Source organism: Kwoniella dejecticola, chromosome 7 (assembly GCF_000512565.2).
Source record: "Kwoniella dejecticola CBS 10117 chromosome 7, complete sequence".
Taxonomy (NCBI): Eukaryota; Fungi; Basidiomycota; class Tremellomycetes; order Tremellales; family Cryptococcaceae; genus Kwoniella; species Kwoniella dejecticola.
In genome coordinates, this window is record NC_089307.1 from 259,375 (window position 1) to 284,721 (window position 25,347).

Consider the following 25,347-nt stretch of genomic DNA (forward strand, 5'->3'; position numbering starts at 1 on the left):
CACGTCTCAGTACGGAACCGGAATGGTTTGACCTTTGACTGTCCTTGTGTATACCGTACAGAGATCGAACCATGATACAGTAATAATATCACGAATGCAATCGTCTTCATCTTCGTCTGACGTTCCATCAATCATACACCGGTAGCAGAATTCGTCAAAAAAGACGAATTGCGTTCTGAGCCGAGACTTTTAGTACCGTACGAGCAAGGAGATCTAATTGAGCTTCATAGGCATAAATAGGCGATACACAGGAAATCAATTGATGCAATGTATAAAATATGATTCTTTTGTTTACTTTTGATTTAGCTTTTGCTTTTTGTATATATGACGGACAAGACAAGAGACAAGAGATAGATCGATGCAAGGAATAGACATATGAGGGTGATCGAGCACAGAAGCAGGATAAAACGGACTGTAAAGCAGACAACTAAAAAGACAGCAAACAGCAAAGAATAGCAGATTACAAATCTTCAGGTTCGGGGTTATCGAAATCTGAATGAGTCGAGTAAGCAGAATAGAGCGATCCGTCTTCTGCATTGTACTCTGAGGGAGTGTTGAGGTGTTCGTCAAAGTAGTGCTTGGCGACCGATCTTGGAGCTAAGGAGGCAGACACTTTCAGCATCATTCTCTTCGCCTTGACGTGGAGTTTGGAAATTGGGGGAAAGGGCAAGGACGGGAACAGTAGAGGTGCAGGCAGATCGACTCACTTCTTGGCGTTTTGGGCAATCGACAGTATTCTCCGGTCTGCATGATACTCCAAGCTACAAGACCTGTCCAACCGGTTTGATGGGACGCACCGAGACCTCTTCCGTCGTTACCGTGGAAGAACTCATAGAAGTGAACGTAGTCCCTGAAGTTGGGATCTCGGTTCAGCTTGGGGTTTCCGCCGTTGACGGCTCGTCGGCCATGCTCATCTCTTGAGAAGATGTGGATCAGTCGGTGTTGGATCTCTTCTGCACATCCGGCAAGTGACATGTACTGAAGGCAATTATCAGCATCGTACTTCAATTGGAAGGTGGGAATATGCTGTCACCCACATCACCACTTCCGGTAGGACACTCGACTGTTAGGGTGTCACCGTAGTATTGATGGAATCTTTGCAAACTATCAATTACAATTCAGGCCGTCAGTCTCACCTTTCGCAGCGACGTATTAGGATGGGTATTTGGACTCACCTCTCGATAAGTAAGAAGTTCACGGCCAACCAGATCGGACCTCTCCAATTGGAATTACCACCGAACATTCCCGATCTTGAATCACCGGGCCAGTATCCCACTCCAAACTCTTCTCCGTTCACATTCATTGAGAATGGGTTCTCGTGGTGGAAGAGCGACATGGATCTAACACCATGCTCCGACAAGAACTCCTTCTCATCCAACATCTTCTCGAGGATTCGAACAAGTCGTTCTTTCGACGCAATGGCAAGCAATCTTCTGTCACCTCGACCTTTCTCTCGAATATTGGCAATATTTCTGGTAGAGATATCCGGTCGGTTTTCGATGAACCAGTCCATACGTTTCTTGAAACCTGGGAATCGCTTGATGACTTGGGGTTCAAGCACTAGAGTGGCGTACAATGGCATGAGACCGACCATAGATCGGACTGGGAGTTGCTGAGAGTGGCCGTATCCCCACTGGATGGCATCGTAGTAGAATCCATCTTCCTCGTTCCACAATGACAACTGCTCATCGTTGGATCCGACGAATGTCATAGCATCTGAGATATACAAGAAATGTTCGAAGAATTTGGAGGCGATATCTTCGTAAGTCGGGTTGTGCTTAGCCAGCTCCAAGGCAATGGCTAACATGTTCAAACAGAAGAAGGCCATCCAAGCGGTACCATCAGCCTGTCGAAGCGTACCACCCGTCGGAAGAGGTTCGGATCGATTGAATGGACCGATGTTATCGAGACCCAAGAAACCACCTTCGAAGACGTTGTTTCCATCTGCGTCTTTTCGGTTCACCCACCAAGTGAAGTTGAGAAGCAATTTCTGGAACACTCGTTCCAGGAAATCCAAATCTTCTCTGCCGAACATCTTTCGCTCGATCTTGAAGACTCGGAAGGTAGACCAAGCGTGTACGGGAGGATTGACATCACTGAAGTTCCACTCATACGCAGGAAGAGCTCCATCTGGTTTCATGTACCATTCTCTCGTCATCAGATCGAGTTGTTTCTTGGCGAAAGAAGGATCCACCATGGCAAGGGGGATACAGTGAAAAGCGGTATCCCAACTGTCGTCACTGTCAGCTTTGTATGCAAGACATTGACCTGGCTTCAGCTGACTCACGTAGCGAACCATGGGTATTCCCACTTGTCAGGCATCGACAGGATATCGTTGATATACATGTGCTTCCACTCCCTGTTTCTGACCCACTTCCTCTCCGGTGGGGGAGGTGGCTGTCCCGGATCTCCGTCCATCCATTCCTTCTGGATGTATTGGTAGTACTGTTTGGTCCACAGCATACCACTCAATGCCTGTCTCATGATGTTTCTGAGATCTTCACTAATCGATCCTCTTGAGATCATTCCATAGAACTCATCCGCATCGACTCGTCTTTCCTCGATGTTATCGTCGAATAATTCCTCATCCAGGATGGAGGGATCTTCATCGGGGGAGTATGGTGTCATCTTGAGTCTGACTACTACGCAACCTCCTTTTCCGGGGACATCTTTGAATTCGTAATGAGCAGCGGCTTTGGTACCGGTTTTCTCCGGGTTGACGAATTGCCTGCCGCCAGACTGGGAAGTGGGTCTTGGAGGGGGTTCAACGATGTTCTCCACATTCGAATCAGTCACATTGATGGAACCGTTTGCGTCTTCTCCGTTGATCCCGTTGGTACCATCGTTGCGCTCAACTTCGGCAGAGGAGTGATAAGGCGGAAGTTTGGGAGTTTTGACCGAAGGCGATTTGCCAGGAAGACCCGCTGTAGCGGATTTAGGAGTGTCAGGCTCAGCAGGTCGATGAGAGGGGATGATATGGTCATGGAACGCGTCCTTGACGAAAGGTGTCCGGTTTTTACCGTTATACAATCGCTAAGACAAGTTCAATCAGCTGGATATCCCAATGTCAACAGGCCATCAAGCTCACCTCGAAGTTGGTCTCGTTCTCGGTGAACAGCAGATCAGGTACAACACTGGGACCATCGACCAATACTACACCACCTTTCGCGGGTGCAGCAGGGGCAGGGGAAGGGGTACAGTAGAGACGTGTGCTGCCGAGCGATTCTTCACTGGCATGAATGACACCTTCGGCTTCTTGTCGTACGTTAGGCATGTTTTTAGGTAGTTCTTTCGGCCATGACCAGGTGTTTCGGAAGAATAGTTGGGGTAAGATGTGTAGATCGGCAGGATCAGGACCTCTGTTGTATGCTGTTATCCGGATTGACAGAGCATCGGCAAATTCTTCATCTTTGGCGTACTAGGAGAGTGTCGCTAGTCAGCTTATGCAAAGATATAGATCAATGTAAATTTACTCACCTCGACGAAGACATCCCAGTATCGATCCTCATCGAACACATCGGTATCCATCAACTCGAACTCATTCACTTCTCTGCTTCGGTTTCGACTTTCCTCCTTGAGTTGTTCGTATGGGAATTCAGCTTGAGGGTATTTGTACAAGTACTTCATGTATGAATGAGTAGGTGTGGAATCAAGATAGTAGTACATTTCCTTGACATCCTCTCCGTGATTACCTTTTTGATGGTGACCCCCGTCAGCGTCGCAATCATCTATCAGACTGGGTATCTGACATACCTTGGTTACCGTTAAGACCGTACAAACGCTCTTTCAAGATAGGATCTTTACCGTTCCAAAGGGCAAGCGTAAAACATATTCTTTGGTGATTGTCGCTATATCCGAAACGTGTCAGTGCGACATGTCCTGTGAAGGAAAAGGACAACCGATTCACGTACGAGATACCAGCCATACCATCTTCACCCCATCTGTAAGCTCTACTCTTAGCCATTTCAAAGGGGAACGAGTTCCAAGCATCTCCGTTGGCCGAGTAGTCTTCTCTCACAGTACCCTGTTGGAATATCTCAGCCTTGTCCTTCCTTACTTATGGAGCGCAATGCGAGTAAAGTTCCGACGTACCCATTGTCTCTCGGATACGTATGGACCCCATCTTTTCCAGTGAACATCGTATCTATCCGATTGATCCAGTCTGTACTCTTCCACAGATCGATATCGCGGTCCAAGCGATTTCTGCAATCGCTCTCTCAGCGACTAGATACCATGAAACACCCATTAGCGTCTTATTCGCATTTTCAGTGTTCGAAATGATGAGCGGATGGAAAGGTTGAATCACCTTTCGATCCTGTCCGATCGGACCTGGAGTATCGGTATCGCTACCACCGTCTCGCGGGTGAGCTAGTAGGTCGTATAACAATCGTGCGAGTCAGCTCGAAGTAGAGTCGGAGCATGGCATGGGGGTGAGATGAAGCACTTACGTGATCCAGCTAATTCAGGAGCGACGGGGGTTTCAGTCGTAGCCAACGAAGGTCGTTTCGGTAGACTAAGCTCAACAAATCAGCTTGGTTTACCTCTCAATCCCGCCGGGACACGAATCTCGGCGCGATGATCGAAATTGAGCGCCGGAAGTCAGTTTGAGGTGAGTCAAGGTGAAGACGGTGTAGAGGAGGGAAACACTCACTTCTCCTTCTCCCGCTTTTCACCCGGCTGAGCATGTTGCGGAGCAGGTATGTTGATCTTGAGCTGTTCACCCGATAAAGGAGTCGCTGTTCCCGAGCCCTTTGGCGAGTCGCTGCTGTTGGTTGATTGCTCGGCTGTGAAGCACCATCCCATCAGCACAACACGACCGACATTGCAAGGCCATTTTTACTCCGGGTTGGCTGCACCGGAGCTGAACATGTGAATATCGGACTCACCTCCATTCGACGCAGACGTAGATGCAGACGCAGACGGTGTGGAGGTGGGCTGCGGCTGCGGCTGCCCACCAAAGATCTTGGATTGTAACTTCTTTGCTGAAGAAGCCATCTTGTCTTGCCTTGCCTTGACTTGACTTGATTGTCTTATCTGATGATCTGTATCTGTGGATTATTTCTACCCTGCCAAACAGATCAAAGAGGCGATATCAAGGAAGAAAGTGGTATCGACAGGAGAAGGTATAAGCCAGTATTGGGGATAGGTATACAAGCAAGCAAGAAGGGAGATACTGAATTACTGAATTGACTTTTCTTTTCTTCCAGCCAAACCAAACCAGATCACGTAGTTGATAATTGGCAGTGAGTACCATTGATACCAGTAAAAAGCAAAGCTCATCTCTCAACGTGGCATCCTACTCATCAACCGTACCGGGTCCTGAATCTGAATTCTGGATTATCCTGGATCATTACGTACACGCCATCAAATTGCCGCAATCAGCAACTTTTTGATGGTCATGATGTCAGTGGTGGTCCTTGCGTTGATATAGAACCCTGTCAGCGACACAGCGATACAGAGGTGCCCTTCAACAATCAGAGTGGGGACACACACGCACACACCCTTGTAGCTGGCTCAAAAGCTAAGCGACATACCTGGCAAGTGGTAACGGTATTCCGTGAGAACAAGATTGGTTGATACCTTTGTCACACTTGCATGAACATGCTGGTGCTTCGCCTCATTTTGCAAGTTCAATCTTAGCTACGCTGCAATCCATAGCCGCTTGTTCAGGAACGACCCGGCGGAATATATACGGGATCGATAAAAGCAATGCATCATGCTCAATTCTGATCAACACCATATAGGAATACGATCATGATCATCTACTATTTGTATGCTTGCCAACGACTGAAAAGACCTCTCGACGCTGGACGAATGACCTTCATGAAGTCGCGAAAGGCGATATGTATTCAGGTTTGAAGACTGGTAAGATATGTGCCTGTCGTACACGCACATATACGTTAGCAGTGATGCTGCCGCATCTTAGGCTAAAATGAAAATTTGCACTTACTTCTGTATTGAAGACGTGTCCTAAACGCCAAAATGCAATCAGCTTCGAAACTCCATAGAGCAGTCCATACCTCTTGTAAGGATACGTAAGGATACGAGAGCACTCACTGTCAAGTGGGATATGATCGGAATCATCAAATAACAAATACAAGTATTCTGGGCCAGTTGTCCGTTAGCCATCAGCAATCACTCATATGCCCATGACCTGTGTTCATCGAGGTTGATGGTCTTCGACTCGACTGGACTCACTGAGCGTCTCGGCCAACCAGAAAGTCTCCATTCTATCCAATTGTTTCGGCGGAACAGTCTGTACATCCTCTATACCCGCATAACCCCCAGAAGGGACTTTGCACCATTTTTCAAAGGCTTGAAAAACCTCCCATCCCCATTCTCTGTATTTCTCGTCGCCCGTCGATCGATACGCTAAGAAAAGCGATTCGACAGTTTCCGGCCGGAGGATATTCCTACCATCAATCAGGACGCCATTGCTGCGCACCCACCAACACGATTAAAATTATTAGCTAGCTTTCGTGGGGCAAGTGGAGCGTGGAGAGTGGGGTTGACACCAAAGTGGGGTAAGTGCAAGGAGAAGGACAAGACACCTCGCTTACAGATTAGGTTTTATATACCAATCTTCATTTGCTGCTCGTTGTTCGTCGCTCCATTGTACGAACATAGCTATCTCAGGTGCAAGTCCGCTGCATTCCCAGGTAAACATCCGCATCAATATCGTCTCATCAGCGATTAACGAATTGTAGATTGAGGGGGACATTTCTACTCACGTAGCAGTCTCATGAGTCTTCATACAACTCTCCACAATGCCTTTCCCAACAACGAAATCTTCCGTCTCCCTCTCATCTAGATCCTTCCAGTCGACCTCCCGTTTCCCACCTTCAGTGATACCCAAGATGAATGACCCGCCGAGGAAACACACCAAATGATCTTGCTTGGGTACCACTTGCCATGTCTGAGATTGATCTCTTGGGTGTCGAGCAGGATGTAATTCCTGAGTGAAGATCAGTCCTGATTTTTGCGTTTGACCAATCAAGTGTTTCTTGATACCGCCCATCGCTTCATCGTACATCTGTAGCGGCGTATTAGCTTGTCCTTTGCCACACGCTGTAGTAGTACCAATAATGATACAAAAAGCCTCACATCTCGATATACTGGTTCTTCTCGATCCTTTGATTGTATGTAAGCTCGAGTCGTTTTGGATAATCAGTCAGGAGAAACGATCGGCTCACCGTCTGCAGCCATTGCCTTATCGACAAATCAAAACCGATTATCAGCTTCTAGGAACATCTAGAACAGAGTATAAAAGCTGATTCGTCGCAAGACTCACTTGAGCAGATATTCATAATATGAATCGCCCCTCGATCCCAGGCGTATTTCCGAAGCAACAAATTGACCGTTGGTGGGGCTATTGTGGGAATCAGCAACGAAAAACTTCACATTATTCACGGGAGTGTTTCGCGACAAGCCAACTCACCTGATGAAGATAGGCGCGATCCCATCATGTACAGCCTGACTCCTTATAATCTCCGTCACCTTCTCCGCCTTCTTCCAATAGACATAATCGCCGGTTAGATGACTGAGGTATTTCAATTCCAGCTGTAAAGACGCAGCTTCCGCCAGCGAAGCTACATTCTGATTATCTCTATCTGGGATCCCGTTCCTCGTCTTCAGATTTATACCGGACCAAGGTATACCCGATGGACTCGAGAAGGCACCAAGTAGTCTTTCACCAAGATCCACCGCCAGATCAAGGAATAAAGGAGCGTCCGCTTGGATCTTGGGTAGAGAATGTGTTGAAGTTAGGTAATGAGCCGAGAGTAGACCGCCCAGTATCCTAATTGTCGTCTTTGTTCCCACATCAGCACCCCAGCGATATATTGATGTATCCTGACAATGGAAGAAGAGTCAAGACTTACCTCGAATGTGTTGAAGGTAGCATCTTTCTCGAAGCTCAATTGGGTCTTACACCAATCCCGAGCCCGCTCGTACTCCGGTATCAAGTCCAGCACCAGCAACGCATCGAGCGAGTCGACAATGGTGTACCCGACTCCGCCTGCGGAGGTCAAGTTCGAGCCGGTCTGCGATAACGGGGAGAACTAAACATTATTGACATTCAGCTATGATCGAATCCTAGCTCATACGCATATGGACCAAGAGAAAAGGAAACCCATGTTGAACTCACTTCATCTGCTCCCCAGGCGTATTTTTCTGTACACAGATTAGCTGTGGACATTCCAGGCGTTGATCTGCGCCGACCAATACTCACCATAAGCATCCCAGCTCCACTGACGACACAACGCACCAAATGGTATTAGCTATACCAATTGATTGTCATTCGGGAAAATTGCAATGGACATACGATAAAAGCGTCTTTTACAGCTTTCCTCTTCTCCTCATCCGCCTTCAGCTTAATCCCTCCTATCGGACTGAACAGCTCTTCCGATGAGAGTGCTCCTCCCTTCTTGCCGAATTTTGAGCTTGGTAGATCGGTCTGAGTCTCGGTTATTGGGCTTGAAGTGAAGAGAATAGGGTATAAAGTCTGAGTAGAGACGATATGTAATGATTTTATCAGTTATACAACATCAATGCATGATACAAGCTCACCTTGCATCCGAGCCATGCTACTGCACCCAGTCCAGCTAAGGAGAGTATCAGTCGAACCACATTGAGAGTTTGAATCTGCTCGACCTTCTTGTCGATCTGGAGCCGAGTCAGACCCGTAAATTAGCTTCCAAGTCAGCAGCCTCTCAAGATGGACCAGTAGCAGCAGCGGCAGCTGCATGGGTATAGATGGATAACGGGAACCGGAAAGTCATGGTACATCAATAGGTTTAAGCTCACCTCTTTCCTATTGGGTCGTCTACCTTCTTTAGGAAGCGGTACTTGGACCTGTTCTTGTTCTTGTTGTCCTGCTTTCTCGTTGACAGCTCTTTGACGTATCTCAGCCATGGTGAAGGACAAGACCGAACGGTTCAGCTCTGAGTCTGATCTTCGCGCGATGTATCAAGTCCTGTCTTCGGAGCTGGAGTAGAGAAGTAAGGCTCGCTATATGAAGTAGAGGTGTTCCAGTCAAGTACCCCAGTTCGACCAACCCCGCAGTCATCATTTCCAGCAACTTACTCTTATTCCGCGGTGACGTGCAGAGCCAGAAAAGCATCCACGTGTATCTGAATATGAATTATCCGATCGGATAAAGCCAAAGGATATGGATATCGGCGATGTCCGCTAACCAAGAAGATCAGGAAGATCGGATCAAGAGACAGACAATCGATGACGCCAGACTTTGCCTTTACCGAGAAAGATCTTGCCCAAATCGACAAGAACTAGTAGAAGTGGTAGAAATAGTAGAGGGATAAAAGTACTGTCTGCGATTGACAAACATACATCGTCCCGTCCTCCGACTTGCAAGTCGACACTACTTTCTTCCTCGACGTAGCGTTAGCAAGGAGAGCAAAGCCGATATGACCATCAATCAAAATCCCCCGGATGATCTGCTCGCCCTGGATTGTCAGAACTTGACTTATTCATGGGTCGAAGGCACCGAGCCTGTCTTGAGCGATGTGAACCTGGATTTGGTGAAAGGGGATAGGTGTTTGTTATTGGGTGCTAACGGAGGTGAGCACGCCTTGTACCCACTCAGAACAGCTAAACGTTGTGGAGGTGGATCTCGTCGCTCTACTACTCCATTGCATGCGTGCGTGAGCTAAAGTTGTGAAACGAATAATGCAGCTGGAAAATCGACTCTACTCAGAATTCTAGCTGGAAAGAGACTAACGAAGACCCGTAGTTGCAAGATCCTAGGTCAAGATGTATTCATGAATCCTCCTGGGGTATGTCTGTCTGCCTCTTCGAAAATCTAGCGCACTTGTATCTCTTGGTACGATGTGCGAGGTGCGACATGCGAAGAGAACTCACTCATGCTAACTTGATGAATGTTATTAGGGAGTGGTCTACTTGGGCACAGAATGGTCAACAAATCCCGTAGTGCGCTCGGATATCGTCGTCTCTCATTTCTTAGATAGTGTGGGTGGCTATAGACACAAGGTTAGACGGGATAGGTTGTTGCAGATCCTCGATGTGGATTTGGATTGGTAAGTCTCGGTCGATCATACAGTCTCTTTCTCCCAAGGTCATAGCTTAGCGACTGAACGGTTTATCGGAAGCTGATGATGCTTCTGTCTTTCACTTTCGCAGGCATATGCATCAGGTTAGCTTCGCAACGGAAGTGTGTCCCTCCTTGACGAAGCTGACCTATATATTTGCTACGTAGATATCAGATGGTGAACGAAGACGAGTCCAATTGTGCATGGGATTGATGGGTGAATGGGATGTTTTGCTTCTTGACGAGGTACGTGAATCTCCTCCTTCGCTTCAAGTGGAGTTATAGGTCGAAGACTAAGCTGATGCGCACGGGTCTTCGTCCTGTTCCGATAGGTGACTGTCGATCTTGATGTCCTCGTACGAGCCGACTTGATCGATTTCTTGATTTCTGAATCTGAAAATCGGGGTGCAACAATTGTTTGTGAGTAGCAACCTGAATATAGTCCAGGCGGGAACCGGGACTTTCCGCAAATGAGACATTATGCTGGGTATATCATGACTGACTGCGAGAAAACCCGTATGTACTCAGACGCCACACATATATTCGATGGTCTCCGCAAATTCCCAACCAAGATCTGCCACATGCAACTCGGCTCTACTCCTCGGGGAATCATCACTTGGCCGCCCGCAGATGTCCCGGCTTCCGAGCAGGATCTGTTCTCCCTTGCACTTGGATGGCTGAGAGAGGATAGGGAATTGAGGCGAGTCAAGGAGAAGGAGAAAGGTAGAATCAGAGGTCCTAAAACAGATGTGAGTCTCGTTCCACACAACGATAATCGCGATCGCGATCAGAGGTGTTCCTATCGTCGTGGTGACGTCGAGGTCTTGTGCCTGTACGAGTTTTGGACTTCCTTCCCCCAACTTGAGGTAGAATAGCGGTGCCTCGTTTCGCTTCGGGGAGGCACTCTGCTTTGGCAATATCATCAATCTGCGACAGTCATTTCATCCCATTACTTCAACCCCTTCTACTGATTTTATCACGCACCTACACTTGCGTCTGAGCTGGACGTAGCCGCAATGCTGACTTGACGCTGTGTTATGACATCACTCACTCGCAGACGAGAGACGCTAAGACGTTCTTCGAGAAATACGATTATTCCCACTAGTATCGACGAGTAGATCTGATAGAAGTAGAGGAGGACCCCTGTTCCTTGCACTCGGTCATAGCTTGTCCATCACCGTTTCACTCTCAAACATAGCCAAATTCATCATTGCATCAACTGCATTTGCATTTTAAACGGAAATAGATCTCATAAAAAGCATCAACTCGAACTGCGAAAAGGCAGCAAAGAGTGGTCATTTTGTTGTAGTCTTAGTCTTAACACTAGCTTCGCTCGTATGCCCCATGCATCGATTGCCACACAGCGTTGAAGAAAGTCTTAGCCTTTGAACACGCAGCAGATTCCAGTAGTTTAGTAGTCCAGTAGTCCATGTTCCAATATTCCAATATTCCAATGTCCGACATGCAGTATCTACATCCCTAAATTTCGATCAAACATGCCTTATCCAGGGTGACGGACGAGTTCTTTCCGAGAACTACGGTGTCGAATCCAGGGTAAGTGAGGTATGGGTTATGTCATAGCGATCTGAAAAGTTATCACGTTTATCGCTTCAGCTTTTGTCGCTTTGGTAGCCTGCAGTCAGACTGACTGCCGCAAGGAGAAAGGTAATTCAATTCATTCTTGTGGATGATCTACAAGTAACTGGTCTTGTTGGGTATATACGTACGAACTCCTCTGCTTGGTCGTACTTATGCTAAAAGCTTCTCTCAAGCGCATCATGCGCATCTCAATATAGTAGGTATACGAGGACAGTCCGACTTGCGATTCTAAGAAAAGAAAAGCCTTTTTCCTTCGTTCAAAAGAAGAGATGCCGTAACAGCCTCCGTAAAAGTGTTCAGCGTGTATAAGGGGGAGGGAGGAATGGAGGGGGGAGAGGGGACACAAGCCAAAGACGTCATTCCGGTTTCAATGCATTTTAGCATTCCCGTATTCCGGAATTACGACATTTCTTATAATTCTAGTAAAAGCCAAAACAAGGCACGTCCAAGCTGAGAAAGAAGGAGAGGGTTTTGATGTTTTCGTTATGCTGAGTGTAGTTATTCTCAGACTGCTGTTGATAAAACATGACAGAGGAAAATACTTTATATGCATGTCTTCGTTCATGTTATCAAACGAAGGAATTCGTCTCATGTTATCACTACTGCTACCTTCCACTGAACTTGACGTTGAAGGGACCCGAAGAAAGATAGACTTGGTCGCTCGCGCAACGCAAAATCCGCATCCGCATTGATCTCTTCCTGTCCTGTAATCTGTATCCTGTAATTTATCCTTAAAACGTTGCTTGCTCCTTGGAACAACGAGTACGAGTACCGATACAAGGCGACATCCCCTTACTATCAACTTCAGGATATCTCCCTCTTCACATACAGCGACATCATCTGCATCAACTTGTCCTTCAACACTTCATCACTTCGTCATTAAATCGTTGTTTGCGCATGTGTATATCAACATATACACCAAACTATATCTAGTCTTAGAAGATACTTTGTACCCTGGTTAATTCGGTTCGGCCACTCGGTTGCGATCAAAGGACACTAGTACAGTACATCACCCCGAGTAAGATTATACGGTCTTCCTCAAGCTATCATATACTCACACTCCTTAACTTCGCCTTACTTTAATCTAATCACCTAGACATCTATCCATTTAATCATCGGATCGTCACTCTGTCAGCTGCTCGTCCATTATCCCTCTTCGCAGTGATTGCTCATCGTTCCTCAATCAACTCGATCGACCAAGATAGATAAGGAATCACCTGACTGTCTTCAACTATACAATCTGCGCACGAGGACGACTTACGACTCTGAAGCCTAACCATAACTTTAGAATACCCGACCAAAATAAAAGTAAAACATTCACAGCCTTTTTGCGCATGTTACCGACCTCCACTCTGACCGACCGACGGCAATTGACAAAAGCCTAAAATAAAGTCAAATAGCTTTCCCGTGCCCGCCTTTCTATAGCGGAGCGCTGCCAGTGCTTGTGGTTGTGCTTGGCATATTCCTGGACAGTGTATAGAAGATCGATCAGAACAGTCAACTTGGTCAAACTTAGCGGGTTGTGGTCGAAAGGGAGACTGGACAGCTGGGATTCCGAGTAATACAGAAGGGCCGCAATTTGCTTCCTGAGCAAATACCGGACGCACAGCAATTAGGCCCGAGAGACGGTCGCAAAGTGAGTCTAATCTTCCTTCTTCACCCTTGCAGTCCAGCTCCCAGCGGTGAAGTGTGGAATGGCATCAGCAAAAAGTAGAAGGGAAAGTCGGTCGATGTTAAATGGGAACAGTGTAGGAGACATTCCTGCGAACCAATCCTGACAAGCCTTCAGTCAGAAAGAGAATTTCAATCGGGCTCATCTATCTTTGGTTCCTTCATTCACCTTTCGATTTGAGCCTGATTGTACATGTCTCAATCAATGACGTCCCTCCTATCATTATAATCTGTCTGTCTATGTCTTGGAATATGTTTCTCCTCGCCTACCCGTCATAACAAACACCTTTTCCCATAAACTCACCAACCGAATACCCAACAGTTTTTCCCAACGCCCTGGTTGTGACTATGATGGGCGATAGTGGGAATGAAGAGGCTGATCGGGTTCAACAATCTTTAGCATTGTCTTCGATAGCCTCAACAGTCATTCACCGTCACCGCCCCGCTTATCGTGCCATATTTTCTTCGTCATCACTCCTGAGGAACAATCCGAAGTTCGCACAGGAATACACCTCAATCGTGGTCAAACTAGAAAACACCTTTAGAAGAAAGGAAGGCATCGGAATGGGATACTGAAAAGCAGATCTCAAGTTGCGAAGGATATCGATTGGTATCGGTGCTCGTCAAAGAGCTTTTGGGTGAGTGAAGTGCAAAATACGCATGATCAGACTCCCTTTGATCTCGCTTGGCGCTCTTCTGCAAACTTCCATCTCCTCATTATATCTTCATGATCTCACTTCCTTTCTTGTCCTTTTCATTTCACCGATACCTTTGTGATATATACTACATACACAGCTGTTCCTTTCTCTACGTCGTACTCTGTGATCGCTGCGCCACTCCACTATCATTATTCTGGCATTACCTTTGGTGTGGTTTATAGATGTCACACCCATGCTGAAAGTCAACGGCGATCTGATCATTTGAATTCAGCTCATCCTTTCCTTTTTCCGATTAGTCAATTGATCATCGTCCAATCCATTCGACCCCTTGCTAAGCCTTTTCGAACTCATCAGGCGCATCGCTCGGTCAGGACACTTGTACTTCCTTTGACACTCGTACTCCGCAAGGACAGTGCACCGCAACCACGCAAGATTGCGTTTCCGCCCCACGTAACAAGGTTATCATCAAAGCAAAAGACCTTTCTCATTCTGGAGAAGGGAAATTCACTCCAGCTCCAGCCGAATTTAAAAAACTCTTCGCTTTGGTTTTCGCAACTCAAGTAAGTCTTCACTTATCTCTTCACTTCTGCAGAAATCAATCATTGACTGATTGTTCATAACCTCTCCAGATACACGGGAGAAAATGTCTGTCGAAATCGAAGCTCCTCGAAAACCGTCCGCTTTCCCTCGACCTTCTTCTCTTTACGTGCCAGACATCCCTCGATCAGTACCCATACTGGACACGACCTCCTTCTCACCCTATCCTACTTTCCCAGGCGGAAGGAATCGGGATCCATACGGACTGAACGCTTATCTGTTACATCCCGATGACTCGTTGTGGCACTATGTCGATCCTATGCCAGATCCCCAAGCGGCAACTGGACCGACCGATCCCATCAGATCCGCTAGCTTGGAAGGCGAGGAGAGATCTGCGTTACCCAGGGCTAAGTTGATACGTAAACAACGATCACTCAGTCTGATCAAAAAGCCTTCGCCACTCTCTCAACCACCTGTCAGCAGCGGCGAGGAAGACGAGCTAGAAGACAAATCTGTTACATTGCAACGGAGAAGAAGTAACAGCCTGCCAGCCAACTCTATACTGGCAGTCGATCTCGATGAACCAGTCATGTCTGCACTCAATGACGAGATCGTCATAACGCCGAAGACGCCCAAATCTGGGAAGAAATCGCTACGGAGGGTGTTCACCAAAGCCCGGAAATCTGTCTTCGGAGCCACCGAGCTACCTAGCGATGTGCCTCCCATCCCGCCCCTCCCCGAATCGTCTGCTCTACTTGCTCCTGGCATGTCTGCCTCATCCTCTGTCTCCACCGACCCTTCAACTCCCATGACCTCGCGCTCCAACTCAAACTTCAGTACGATTAGCTCTGCGAGCTCGACTAGCAGTTCCGAAGGCGTGAAGACTCCTGCAGAAGGGGTATCCCTAGACGTAGCTATCACAGGCTCAAAATTAGCCAATGCATTACAGGAAGCAGGAGAAGGCAAGAATAAAGGGAAGAAATGGCGAGGTTGGCTTGGAGGAAAGAAGATTGGCAAGACAGCTGCCCCTGTAGATTCGGACGGATCAGGCTCCAACACCCCTCTTTCCGATCTATCTGCTGAAACGACACCGAACTCGAGCACACCCGATTTGCTGTCCTCTATACCGAAAGTCACCCTGACCCCTTCTCCCGCTATCGTCACCCCTCCTCGAGGGTCCACACCCATCTTACCACCTTCGGAACAGCTCGCTCGACAGCATACATGGGCGTCTGAGCAGTTGCGCAGGGTATCGATGCGCAAAATGGGTCAACTTCGAGCACCTTCGCCTCACCCTCTAGCGTTATCCCTGCGTAGGCAGAACTCCAAGCTGCCCGACGAAGTCGCATTCAGTATTCGATCCGACCAGCGTGTTTTCCCAATGAGTGTCAATTCGCATAAGGGACTCGAAGGTGATTTGGCCCCTGCGCAAGGTGGGTTATGGCTGAATCTAGCCATACAGGGAGTAATGGTCAAGCTGGACAGAGGTGAACAGCCGGTCGGTATATTGAAGACCAGGAAGAATAGCAAGAAATCTATCGTACCGAGACCGAAAGGTGCTCTGGATTTCATAAATCGTCCGCCGTATGAAGAGAGGAATATGGTCTTTTACCCTGACAATACATTCTCGCCCATCTCAATGGCTCGACCGGGATACGGAGTCTGGGATCTGGATTTCTCACCGTACATCTTGGGACTGTCGGAGATATACGAGCCTTCCACTCTGTCTTGGCCAGTCTTACCGCGAACATCGACTGAGAATCCGAATCTTCCTACCGAGTTTCTAGATGTCATGAAAGCTTTAGACGATGAAAGCGAGACGAAATCCGACGCGTCAGTCGAAGTGCTCCACACCCTCGAAGACTCTCAACATCAAGATGATTCCGCTGCGTTGAAACAGCTCACTGCCAACGCGCCTAAGCCGACTCTCGCCTCTGCAATCACTACGCCTGCTTCATCACCCAAGAAGGAAAGACCCCTCTCATCGTTTCAACCTAAAGGTCGACATTCGAACAAGGGTGATACAGACTCATCGGGATCAGAGGAAGAAGAAAGCGACGAGGACGAGGAGGAAGATGACGAGCCTCTAGCCGTAGTGGCTAAAAGGCGATCGCAATCATTCCAATCCCAACCTCGACCTGCTCCTGCTGCGACCTCCACTCTCGATGTCCGACCTACTTCTACCCACATTCGATCTCTGTCGCAGCCCGCTCCAGCCGATAAGAGGGCATCGAAGCGATTGTCCATGTCGATGGAAGCCGATATGAAGTATAGAGAAGTACGAGCCCAAGAAGCCCTCAACCAGGTTGCCAAAGCGCGAGAACTCAGAGCTCAAAACGCTGCTGGGCATATGGAAAGGCTGGCTGATCAAGAACGGATCAAAGAGAAGGAAGCTAAGAGGAGATCATCTATGATGGACTTGCGTGATCACCCTTCCACATCCGCTTCTGCAAATAAGCATAAGAGAAATTCGTCTGCCTCGATAGGAAACTACCTCTCACCGAATATTACTCCGCAAAAACTGCAAGCGCAAGATCGACACCGATATCATCAACACGATGATCAGAATCGAAGAAGAGTGCAATCTCACTCTCATTCTTTCACTCACGCGCAATCGCAATCGCAACCTCACGCCAACTCGCGACCTCAGAATACCCGGGCCAAGTCGTCAGGGCACGTCCACACTTCGGCAGCAAGGAAAAGGTTTTCTTCGTTCTATGAACAAGATTCCGACTCGACCAGCTCGTTCGCCTCGGATCCTCGCTCTCACGCTCATGCTCATGCTCATGCACAATACCCTCACCCGCAACATTTCGTACATCAGCACCACCAAATGGTCTTGCCTCCTCAACACATGAACCGAGGCTCAATGTACGGTAATGGGAATGGCAATGGCATGATGTATCTACCTCAACAGATGCAGATGCAAATGGGTATGGGGCTGTACGGGCAATCTCAAGCTCGAGGTTTGAACACCCCTCAGAACGGCATGGGCAGTGGTAGACCGAGGATGACGTAGTAGGTCTGAAGTAGCTTACCGCGTTATCGCGCTGAGTATTCTTACGTTGTGTAAATTTAGAATCCACTTCACTTTTCTCTGTAGCTTAATAATCATCAATCATCGACGCTTTGGACATTGTTCTTCCTCTTCCTCCTCATCATCATCAACATCAACATCGTATAAATATTGGACATTTTGGACGTTTCCATCTCACATAGTCTTTTCATCTCATAGCATTTTCCGAGCCACTTATCATTGACTACACTGTTGATACAATACACCTAATTAGACTAGCATAATTTCATTTCTCCATCACATACATGACCTGTTCTCCTACATTCACGGTTCACGGTCATTCCTATATATCAGTCGATGATCGAGTCGAGTCACTTATTTATGATAGACGGTTACCTGAGACACCATTCATGTTCCTATGTTCATAGTGAATATATGCATACACACATACACAGCACTTTGCGCTTGCGATATTGGTCTATAATACAACTAAAACACAAATGAGTCGAGTTGTAGAGCGCACGACAGGAACGATCAGGCTACGAGTTGAATATACGAGAATGTTGGAGGTCATGTCTTGCAGTTAAGATTTCTCCTAATGGCCAAGTCGTATATGGTCCTTCTCCTTCTGCATCATCAGCCCATGTCCAGAATTGGTCTTCCGCAGTCTCATTGGGATTATTATCATTATTGTTGTGGACATGCCGGCGATCTTTGATGTTATAGTGTTCGCTGGTGTTCATAGAGATCACCTTGAGAGTCTGATCCTCGATAATCCTCTTGAAAGGGTGCAAGAGCAATTGCGAGGAAGCGTATGGTCCGATCAGGTTGAGCCGCACAGCAGAGGATAGGAGGGATCGAGCGTGCAGGAAAAGATGTAAATGGATGGAGCGGTCTGCAATAACAAGATAAAATACTATCAGTGGCCGTGTCAAGATAGCTGGGCAATACAGATGTTTTGATGCAGTGTGATGGATTCTATAACGATGTGATTGATCTGGCAGGATGTGAGGAGAGATTAGGAATGGATGGCAGATGAGATCCTAGAGTAACGGACTCACCCAGAGATAATCCCAAACAAGCAGTGATCACCCCCCAACAAACAGCCAAATGACCCGGGCTATCGCCTTTCCTTATACTTCTCTTGTACCCATCTACGATCCTCTTAGCCATCTCTCTTCTCTTGCGCATCCTATCCCTATATAAGTCGTCTCCTCCTTCAGAAGAACCATGATCGTTGTCGCCATCTTCATTCAGTCCGCTGAGTTCGGGCTCGGAAAGACCCCTTGTGTACAGAGTCAACATGGCCACCCCTTGCGCCTTTGATGATCTTCTAGCAACGTGCGATAAGAGCGTAGCCTCGTTATATCGATCGAGAGCGATCACGTCGTTGACAATCCTGGATACTAAGTCATCTTCATCTTCAGGTTGGCTATTTTGCCTTCCGCCTCCGCCTCCGCCTCCGCCAGATTCCGCTGTCTGCCATGACGATGTCGACGCGGAAGGTAGAGCATCATTGACGATCATCCAGGAATCACTAACGAACCCTCCAGTCGTACAAGCGTAATTCTCCACTTCGGCTCTAGCGAAATCAACTACTCCTTCCGATATACTCCTCTTACTAGTGCTAACATGATTACTCCGCTTTTCATCTGATAAATCGGATGCAGCTTCGGTGTCGTAGAACGGTGGGATGGTAGACAGAAAGCCGTGTTTGGCGAATGATTCTAGACCGGAAGAAGACACGAAGCCCCCTGTGGGTAAATTCGAGTCCAGCAGGACATAGAGGAGATGTACTTCGCTTGGATCTGATAAAGATGAGGTCGAAGAATTTGGGTATGTCATATTTTCAACGTTGAGGGCTGAGGAAGCATCTCTAGGTGATGCAGTTCATAGACGAAGACGGAGAAGGTTGAGAGTGAAAGTGGATAAAGGCAAGATGGATGATGAAATGAGAGCAGATCGATGAACTCGATGCAGTCAAGTTAAGCGAAATCTACTCGTGTACGATGAACCGCCGCGCTTGATACCTTGCTTGATACGAGTCACTTATCTTATCGCAGCGTGCTAGACGCACCACTTATGACTCGTTGGCAACTTTCTATTTCGCACATCGCATTTCGCATATCTTCTCACTATTATACTTATACTTATAACCATTACATACGACGCTCACAAAAACTTCACTTCCCACATAACCTTCAGCATGATAACGCAGAACACTGGCGAACACTAGCTCCTAATTGTATACATAGACACTATCGACCCAAGTTGGGAATCCGCCGAAAACAGCGCTGACCGAATATTGGCTCTGCGCTTGTTCGGGTGAGATGACGCTTTCGACGCTGTAGTTCCTGGCTGAGGGGTTCCATCCTGGACCGTATGATCCTGATTCGATGAAATGGGTGACGTTTGGGACTACATCAGGACCCATCAGGTCAGTCAGGCCAATTCCAAGCTGTGAGGGAAAAAAAACGTAGTAGATCTGGATGGGAGATGTAGCTCGAGGTTCACTCACAGACTCGTGGGTCCGAGGCTGACCATTCGATAAATCCCTGGGGAAGGACGATATCGGACTGACACGAGACCAGTCAGCGAGGGTTGATCACCATACAGTGGGAGAGAAGACGGACTGACCATGTAGGTGTTCATGAATACCACTCTGGATTGGTTATTCCATGGTCTACCCAATGCTCTTGTGCCGGCTATATATCAGATCAAGAACCGTCAATTTTTGGATCACGTACTACTCAGCCCAAATAATGAGCTTACTCAGATCCAAAGTAGCATTAGCATCGGCAGCTTTGACCACTCTCGAATTGTTGAAGTAGGCTCCGAAGGTATCCGGTCCGTCTGTCCGTCGCATCGATCATCAACCAGATTAGCAGCGGCTACATGCAGATCCAGATTTCACGAGGGACGCTTGGCTTACAGAATTCTTCAGAACCTTTCCAGGCTACTAAACCACCACCGGTATTTCTACTTGACAGAGTGGTATTTTCAAAGTAGGCCGTACCGAAGCCGTATATCTGAGTCGCCATACATTAGCCCATCAGCGTCGACTTCAAACAACGAGAACTGCTTATTGCGGCCCAGAAGGGAATACCTTGAAAGACTTACGAAATCAGTCGTACCGACTACTTCACCACCTACGAAGACAGCACTTCCATTCCTGCCGACATAGAGGGTATCTTGGTAGCTTGAGAAGGTACATTCGTAGAATGATGCGTTCGCATAGCTGACGAAGAGGGCTGCTGAGGGTCCTGTATCCCCAGCAGTGTACTCGACGCCGTTGACAGTCTATGAGTACAAGTAGAATTGAAAAATTAGCACTCAATCCAGAAATAAACATTTCGGATGGTCTTGTGTGGGTAGATGGTGCGTTTGAAACTATCCGTCGATCCAACCAAGGGGGGTAATCAAGAGGGCAGAACGAGAGAGTGCACGCTCACAGCTCGATTGGCAATGTCAACATTGTACATTCTAAAATCGCTATTACCGAACAAAGGCTGTAAGGGAGCACCCGTCGGACCCGCACCGACGAGCGAGGCGTTCCGAGAAGGCGAAACAGTAAGTACGACGGCGTCTGCGTTGTCCTGCGAAGCGGTTTGGGAGGTCTGGTTGATGTATGATGAGTTGAAGAGGAAGACTGTGTTGGCTGTGTAGTCGGATGGGGAGGATGTCATCCCCTATGCGCATTTGGGTCGGTGTCGAGATCAGCTCGGACTCCCATAACGAGTATCGAAACGGTGAATATAATAGATGACCGAAAGGGGAGGCAGGGCCGAATGACTCACCATGATAGTCAGAGGACCTTTTCTGGTAACATTGACCACTTCATGATAATTTCCTGAGCCGACCAAGATATACTGAGTGGAGCTAGAGCGATTGGATAACAAAGGGGTGAGGGAAAAACATGAATCAGCGTAGACCGTATAACGTATAGCGTGCGGAGTGAGGCTTATAGCGTCTGGCATAGCAGTCGAGTGAAATCAACCGAGAGCGAGCAGGGGACGAAACTTCAACTCACTCATCGTCCGCTAGGCTCTCAACCGCATCTTGGATCGTCCCGTACTCTGCCTGAGGATCAGTCTGCGAGACGTACAGCGTCCCATTAGGACATCCTTGTAGTTGAGTACCCTGCGCTTTCGGTCTTTGGCAATCTCCATACGTATTCCCTAGGACAGGGAGGGTACTGGCGACGGCGGCAAGAAGGAGCGTGGTGAATGTCTTCATTCCTGCGGATTGACTTGACAGGGATACTGTATCTACGAAGTTCAATCTGAGTTGGGTGCAGATATAAGAACAGTGTCGAGTGTATAGGGCTCATGGGTTTTGGATAGCATTCCTCGTTTCTATATATCTGTATATCTGTAGAAACATCATTTCAGGACGGCGCGGACGGCCCGTCGAATCAAGATCTGCTCGTATCGTTGCAACTTGTCTATCACCAAAATGATGAACTGTATGTCCATGATGATAAAGTCGGCCCTGCTTACACCCGGACATTCAGACTAATTTTCGTGACACTAAGCAGATTCCAGTAATTTATCCATGACGATATCCGATATCGATCTTGAGCAACAGTAAATAGCGAAAATGTGGTCAGGTGGACAACAGATGTGGAGGTTTAGATTAAAATGATGGCCCGGGCCGGAAGGGCATGTGCTCGGCGGAATGCTATTTTAAGCATCTCTCAATGTCAACGTTGGCACTTGCGCATGGCGTGCACGATGTCATTGCCGATCCGAAGTTGCACTCGAATGTTGTGCTGGGAGTGGCGCTTGTCAAGAAGTCCTACGAAGATCCGATTGAACGTGTTTCTGATCATGCAGCTTATCAGAGTCCTGATAGACGGTAGATAAATCCAGACCACAAGCTATTTGCATTCAGCATTTAAAACTTGACTTTCCTATAAACCAAGATAGCGAAACGAAGGGCGTGAATAAAATCGATGAACATGTAACATGGCGTAAACAGGTTTCGTATGAATAAAAGCAATTTGAATGTTCGTTGACGTCGGAAGAACAAGCACGGCGGGACACAGAACGATGATCATGTAAAACTGCCACCTATCATGTGTGTATGTCGTTATAAATGGATCATTTAGAAGAGGGCAACAACAGCGCCGACGAGACCTACGACACCACCGAAAGCGGGAGCGACGAGATTGAGGGCACCGGAAGAAGCACCCGAGGAGGCAGCGGCCGACGCGGTGGCGGATTTGGATCCAGAGGCGGAGTGAGAGGTTGAGCCGGTAGCGCTGGCGGCTTTGGAAGCGGCACCTGAGGCCTTGGTGGCCGAGAGAGAAGCGGTGGCGACGGCAGCGGTGGTTCCGGCAGCATCGGTGGCAGTGGCGTCAGAACCGGATCCAGTAGCGGATCCACCGGCAAGGTCAGAAGCGTCACCGGTGGCGGCGGCACCACCTCCGCTGGCGGTCAAGGTGGGAGCGGTGTATCCGTCTAGATAGAGAATAAGCGTCAGCTAAGCTTGCGAGACGACGTATCACAAAGCGGAGGGCAAGGATGGGGTGCTCAGACTTACCAGTTTGGATGGAAGGAAGACCGGAGGTGGTGAAAGTTTGGTCGGCACCGGTGAAGTTCTGGTTGGCACATGATTCTTGGAGAGATTGGAAATCGGACACTTGGGTAGCACCGGTGTTGCCGTTGGCGGTGTTACAGGAGGCACAGTTGTAGATGTTGGCGAGGTAGGTAGCGTCACCTATGGTTCATATGGACGATAGTCAGCCGATGCAGCTATATGGGAAGACGGAAGACGCGAATCGATGTGAACTCACATTGGCAAGAGATATCGGATGAAGCACAAGTGTCGAATGAACATTCGAAGAAACATTGTTGTTGGGCGGTAGGACAAGCGGTTTGAGTGGAAGTCAAGAGAGATCCGAGAGCGGAAGCGTCGTTGGAGTTCAAACACGATGAACAGGCGTCAACGTCGGTAGGGTAGTTGTTACAGAAACATCCGTAGACTTCGGTAGAAGTGGAGTAGGTGGTCTAAGAACGCGTAAAGATGCGCCTATCAGCATCAATTACTTTGCACAGACTGGGTCAACGGGGTACGCGTCGGTGACACGAGCGGAAGCGAGAATGCTTTGATTGTGATTGTGAATGTGGATGTCATTATGGCTTCTCACTCACTTCACAAGTGTAAGCTGATTGAAGAGTCGAAGAACATTGATCTTGACAAGCAGATGGGATCTATCGAATCATGTACGACACAGCTCATCAGTAAACGCGTCGATACGCTTGGACATCGATGAGGGTGCTCACGTATTGCCAGTTGGGAGCGGCTTGACCTTTGACTACGGCAGCACCGATGACGGCGGCAGCGGCGAAGAAGAGGGTTTTGGCGGACATCGTGATTTGGGTGATGTGTGTTGGCGTTGATTGCGTTAGAGGATTACGAGTAAGCGTTAAAAGAGCGTGGAGTAGTTCTGAATTGAACAAGTATTACAGGTTATATATATTTATTATTGAATGAAGAGAGGAAAAAGTGCGACGATGGGTGACGACGAATTGGGGAGGGGGAGTTTATATGTTTAAAGTGAAACTGAGACCAAAGTCAAAACAAGTCAAAGACAAATTCGTAGTGACGGACTTCGACGCGATGTTGTTTACGGACACGGATACGGATACAGGTTGAGAAAAACAGCCCGGATCAAAACAAAACACATAATAACGATATACCTTAACGGCACATCGTCAGAGTAAAACCTTTGCAACAATCGATGAACATGAGCAAATCAGCAGATGCGCAGAGGAAGATCAGGGCATCTCACTAAATCATCAAAAAGCGATATGACTCATCAGACACGATGATTACCCTCAGGGTATAATCATCAAACTCATCAAATGTGCTTTGATCGTGGGGCCTGAAAGTATGAAGGCACGACGCGCAGACCGCAGACAAAGCCTGAAAGGAAGCTCGCATCTACGATCTAAAAAGGTGTTTTCGTCTGGAAAACCGGTGATCTACGCGTGTACGTATAGCAGTCTGTTTTGATCCAGACTGTTCTGTCAACGACTCCGTTTTAGACGAATGCTCATCCTACTTCCGGGAGAAGAATGGATGGATGCTTCGGAAGATGCATGAGCTCGCGGCGAAGATCTGGCACGGAGACGCTAGGACCCAAAGATAGCAACACAAACAACGACGCGTCCGAGCTTTTCGTCGAAAGGAAACCGTGAAACCCTAAGAAAGCAACAGAGCGTCTCCGCGTGCCTGAATCCGGAATTTACGGTTCGGTTTCCCCGAAAAACCCATAGACCGTGTTCGCCATGGGCTGAATGATAGCAAGTGTACAAGTTGATCAGCAGCGATTCATGTGTTCTGTGCAATTCTGCGCCTCAACAGCAAGTTCCAGCATTTCAGCTGAGAAAATGATGTACGACCTGCCTGCCTTCCTTGACAGGTCTTACGGGGAAGAAGAAGTCGCTAAGACTGGCTCCTTATGAGGTATCTCATGGCTCTTGAATGCCTGCCCAGACAGCCGCACGCATGCATCAATATTGCTCTTCACCAACTGATTCCATCTAAGGACATGGAGAAGTCATGCATGTATCACGGAGCTTCATATCAGCGCAAGAGACAGGTCTTCAGCATCAATCCTCGGTTGATAGCTTGGTTAGCTTTGACAAGATTCTCGCCAAGATAGTGGACGTGCCACATGAACAAATGAGACGAAATGCCGACCGCGGTCAAACGCCGAAGTGATGAGGATATAAGGAGTGTAAAGTAAGAGAGGGGGAAACATGTAAATACCAGATTGATCCGAGACGCGT

The 25,347-nt window shown here is 47.8% G+C and overlaps 7 protein-coding genes across 7 annotated transcripts; 2 read left to right on the plus strand and 5 right to left on the minus strand.

Annotated features, from left to right (window-relative positions):
• Nucleotides 1-460: 460 nt before the first annotated feature.
• On the minus strand, nt 461-4,995 carry I303_105737 (uncharacterized protein; the record flags this gene model as incomplete). Its single annotated transcript, XM_018409050.1, has 14 exons — nt 461-597; nt 708-978; nt 1,038-1,104; nt 1,176-2,231; nt 2,288-3,033; nt 3,089-3,418; nt 3,478-3,692; nt 3,754-3,848; nt 3,912-4,024; nt 4,093-4,224; nt 4,307-4,368; nt 4,449-4,513; nt 4,652-4,784; nt 4,887-4,995. The coding sequence occupies 14 exons, from the start codon at nt 4,993-4,995 to the stop codon at nt 461-463; spliced, it is 3,531 nt and encodes a 1,176-aa protein (XP_018261322.1).
• Nucleotides 4,996-5,821: 826 nt separating this feature from the next.
• I303_105738 (uncharacterized protein) lies at nt 5,822-8,913 on the minus strand (the record flags this gene model as incomplete). The annotated part of the gene is made up of 16 exons (XM_018409051.1): nt 5,822-5,878; nt 5,951-5,970; nt 6,058-6,105; nt 6,199-6,437; nt 6,561-6,647; nt 6,732-7,033; nt 7,105-7,131; nt 7,194-7,209; nt 7,292-7,369; nt 7,439-7,809; nt 7,881-8,060; nt 8,147-8,172; nt 8,231-8,249; nt 8,324-8,503; nt 8,569-8,664; nt 8,806-8,913. The coding sequence occupies 16 exons, from the start codon at nt 8,911-8,913 to the stop codon at nt 5,822-5,824; spliced, it is 1,854 nt and encodes a 617-aa protein (XP_018261323.1).
• Nucleotides 8,914-9,425: 512 nt separating this feature from the next.
• On the plus strand, nt 9,426-11,171 carry I303_105739 (uncharacterized protein; the record flags this gene model as incomplete). The annotated part of the gene is made up of 8 exons (XM_018409052.1): nt 9,426-9,579; nt 9,694-9,794; nt 9,907-10,055; nt 10,159-10,171; nt 10,235-10,312; nt 10,399-10,486; nt 10,595-10,815; nt 11,124-11,171. 8 exons carry the CDS (start codon nt 9,426-9,428, stop codon nt 11,169-11,171), a joined length of 852 nt encoding a protein of 283 aa, XP_018261324.1.
• A 3,467-nt stretch (nt 11,172-14,638) lies between these two features.
• On the plus strand, nt 14,639-17,551 carry I303_105740 (uncharacterized protein; the record flags this gene model as incomplete). Its single annotated transcript, XM_018409053.1, has 1 exon — nt 14,639-17,551. The coding sequence occupies one exon, from the start codon at nt 14,639-14,641 to the stop codon at nt 17,549-17,551; it is 2,913 nt and encodes a 970-aa protein (XP_018261325.1).
• Nucleotides 17,552-18,087: 536 nt separating this feature from the next.
• I303_105741 (uncharacterized protein) lies at nt 18,088-19,393 on the minus strand (the record flags this gene model as incomplete). The annotated part of the gene is made up of 2 exons (XM_018409054.1): nt 18,088-18,443; nt 18,610-19,393. The coding sequence occupies 2 exons, from the start codon at nt 19,391-19,393 to the stop codon at nt 18,088-18,090; spliced, it is 1,140 nt and encodes a 379-aa protein (XP_018261326.1).
• Nucleotides 19,394-19,787: 394 nt separating this feature from the next.
• Nucleotides 19,788-21,784, minus strand: I303_105742 (uncharacterized protein; the record flags this gene model as incomplete). The annotated part of the gene is made up of 9 exons (XM_065969231.1): nt 19,788-19,966; nt 20,067-20,124; nt 20,186-20,253; nt 20,321-20,401; nt 20,481-20,577; nt 20,669-20,848; nt 21,001-21,237; nt 21,346-21,427; nt 21,579-21,784. 9 exons carry the CDS (start codon nt 21,782-21,784, stop codon nt 19,788-19,790), a joined length of 1,188 nt encoding a protein of 395 aa, XP_065825303.1.
• An 870-nt stretch (nt 21,785-22,654) lies between these two features.
• On the minus strand, nt 22,655-23,922 carry I303_105743 (uncharacterized protein; the record flags this gene model as incomplete). Its single annotated transcript, XM_018409056.1, has 5 exons — nt 22,655-23,010; nt 23,093-23,269; nt 23,346-23,559; nt 23,704-23,763; nt 23,836-23,922. 5 exons carry the CDS (start codon nt 23,920-23,922, stop codon nt 22,655-22,657), a joined length of 894 nt encoding a protein of 297 aa, XP_018261328.1.
• Between the last annotated feature and the right edge of the window lie 1,425 nt (nt 23,923-25,347).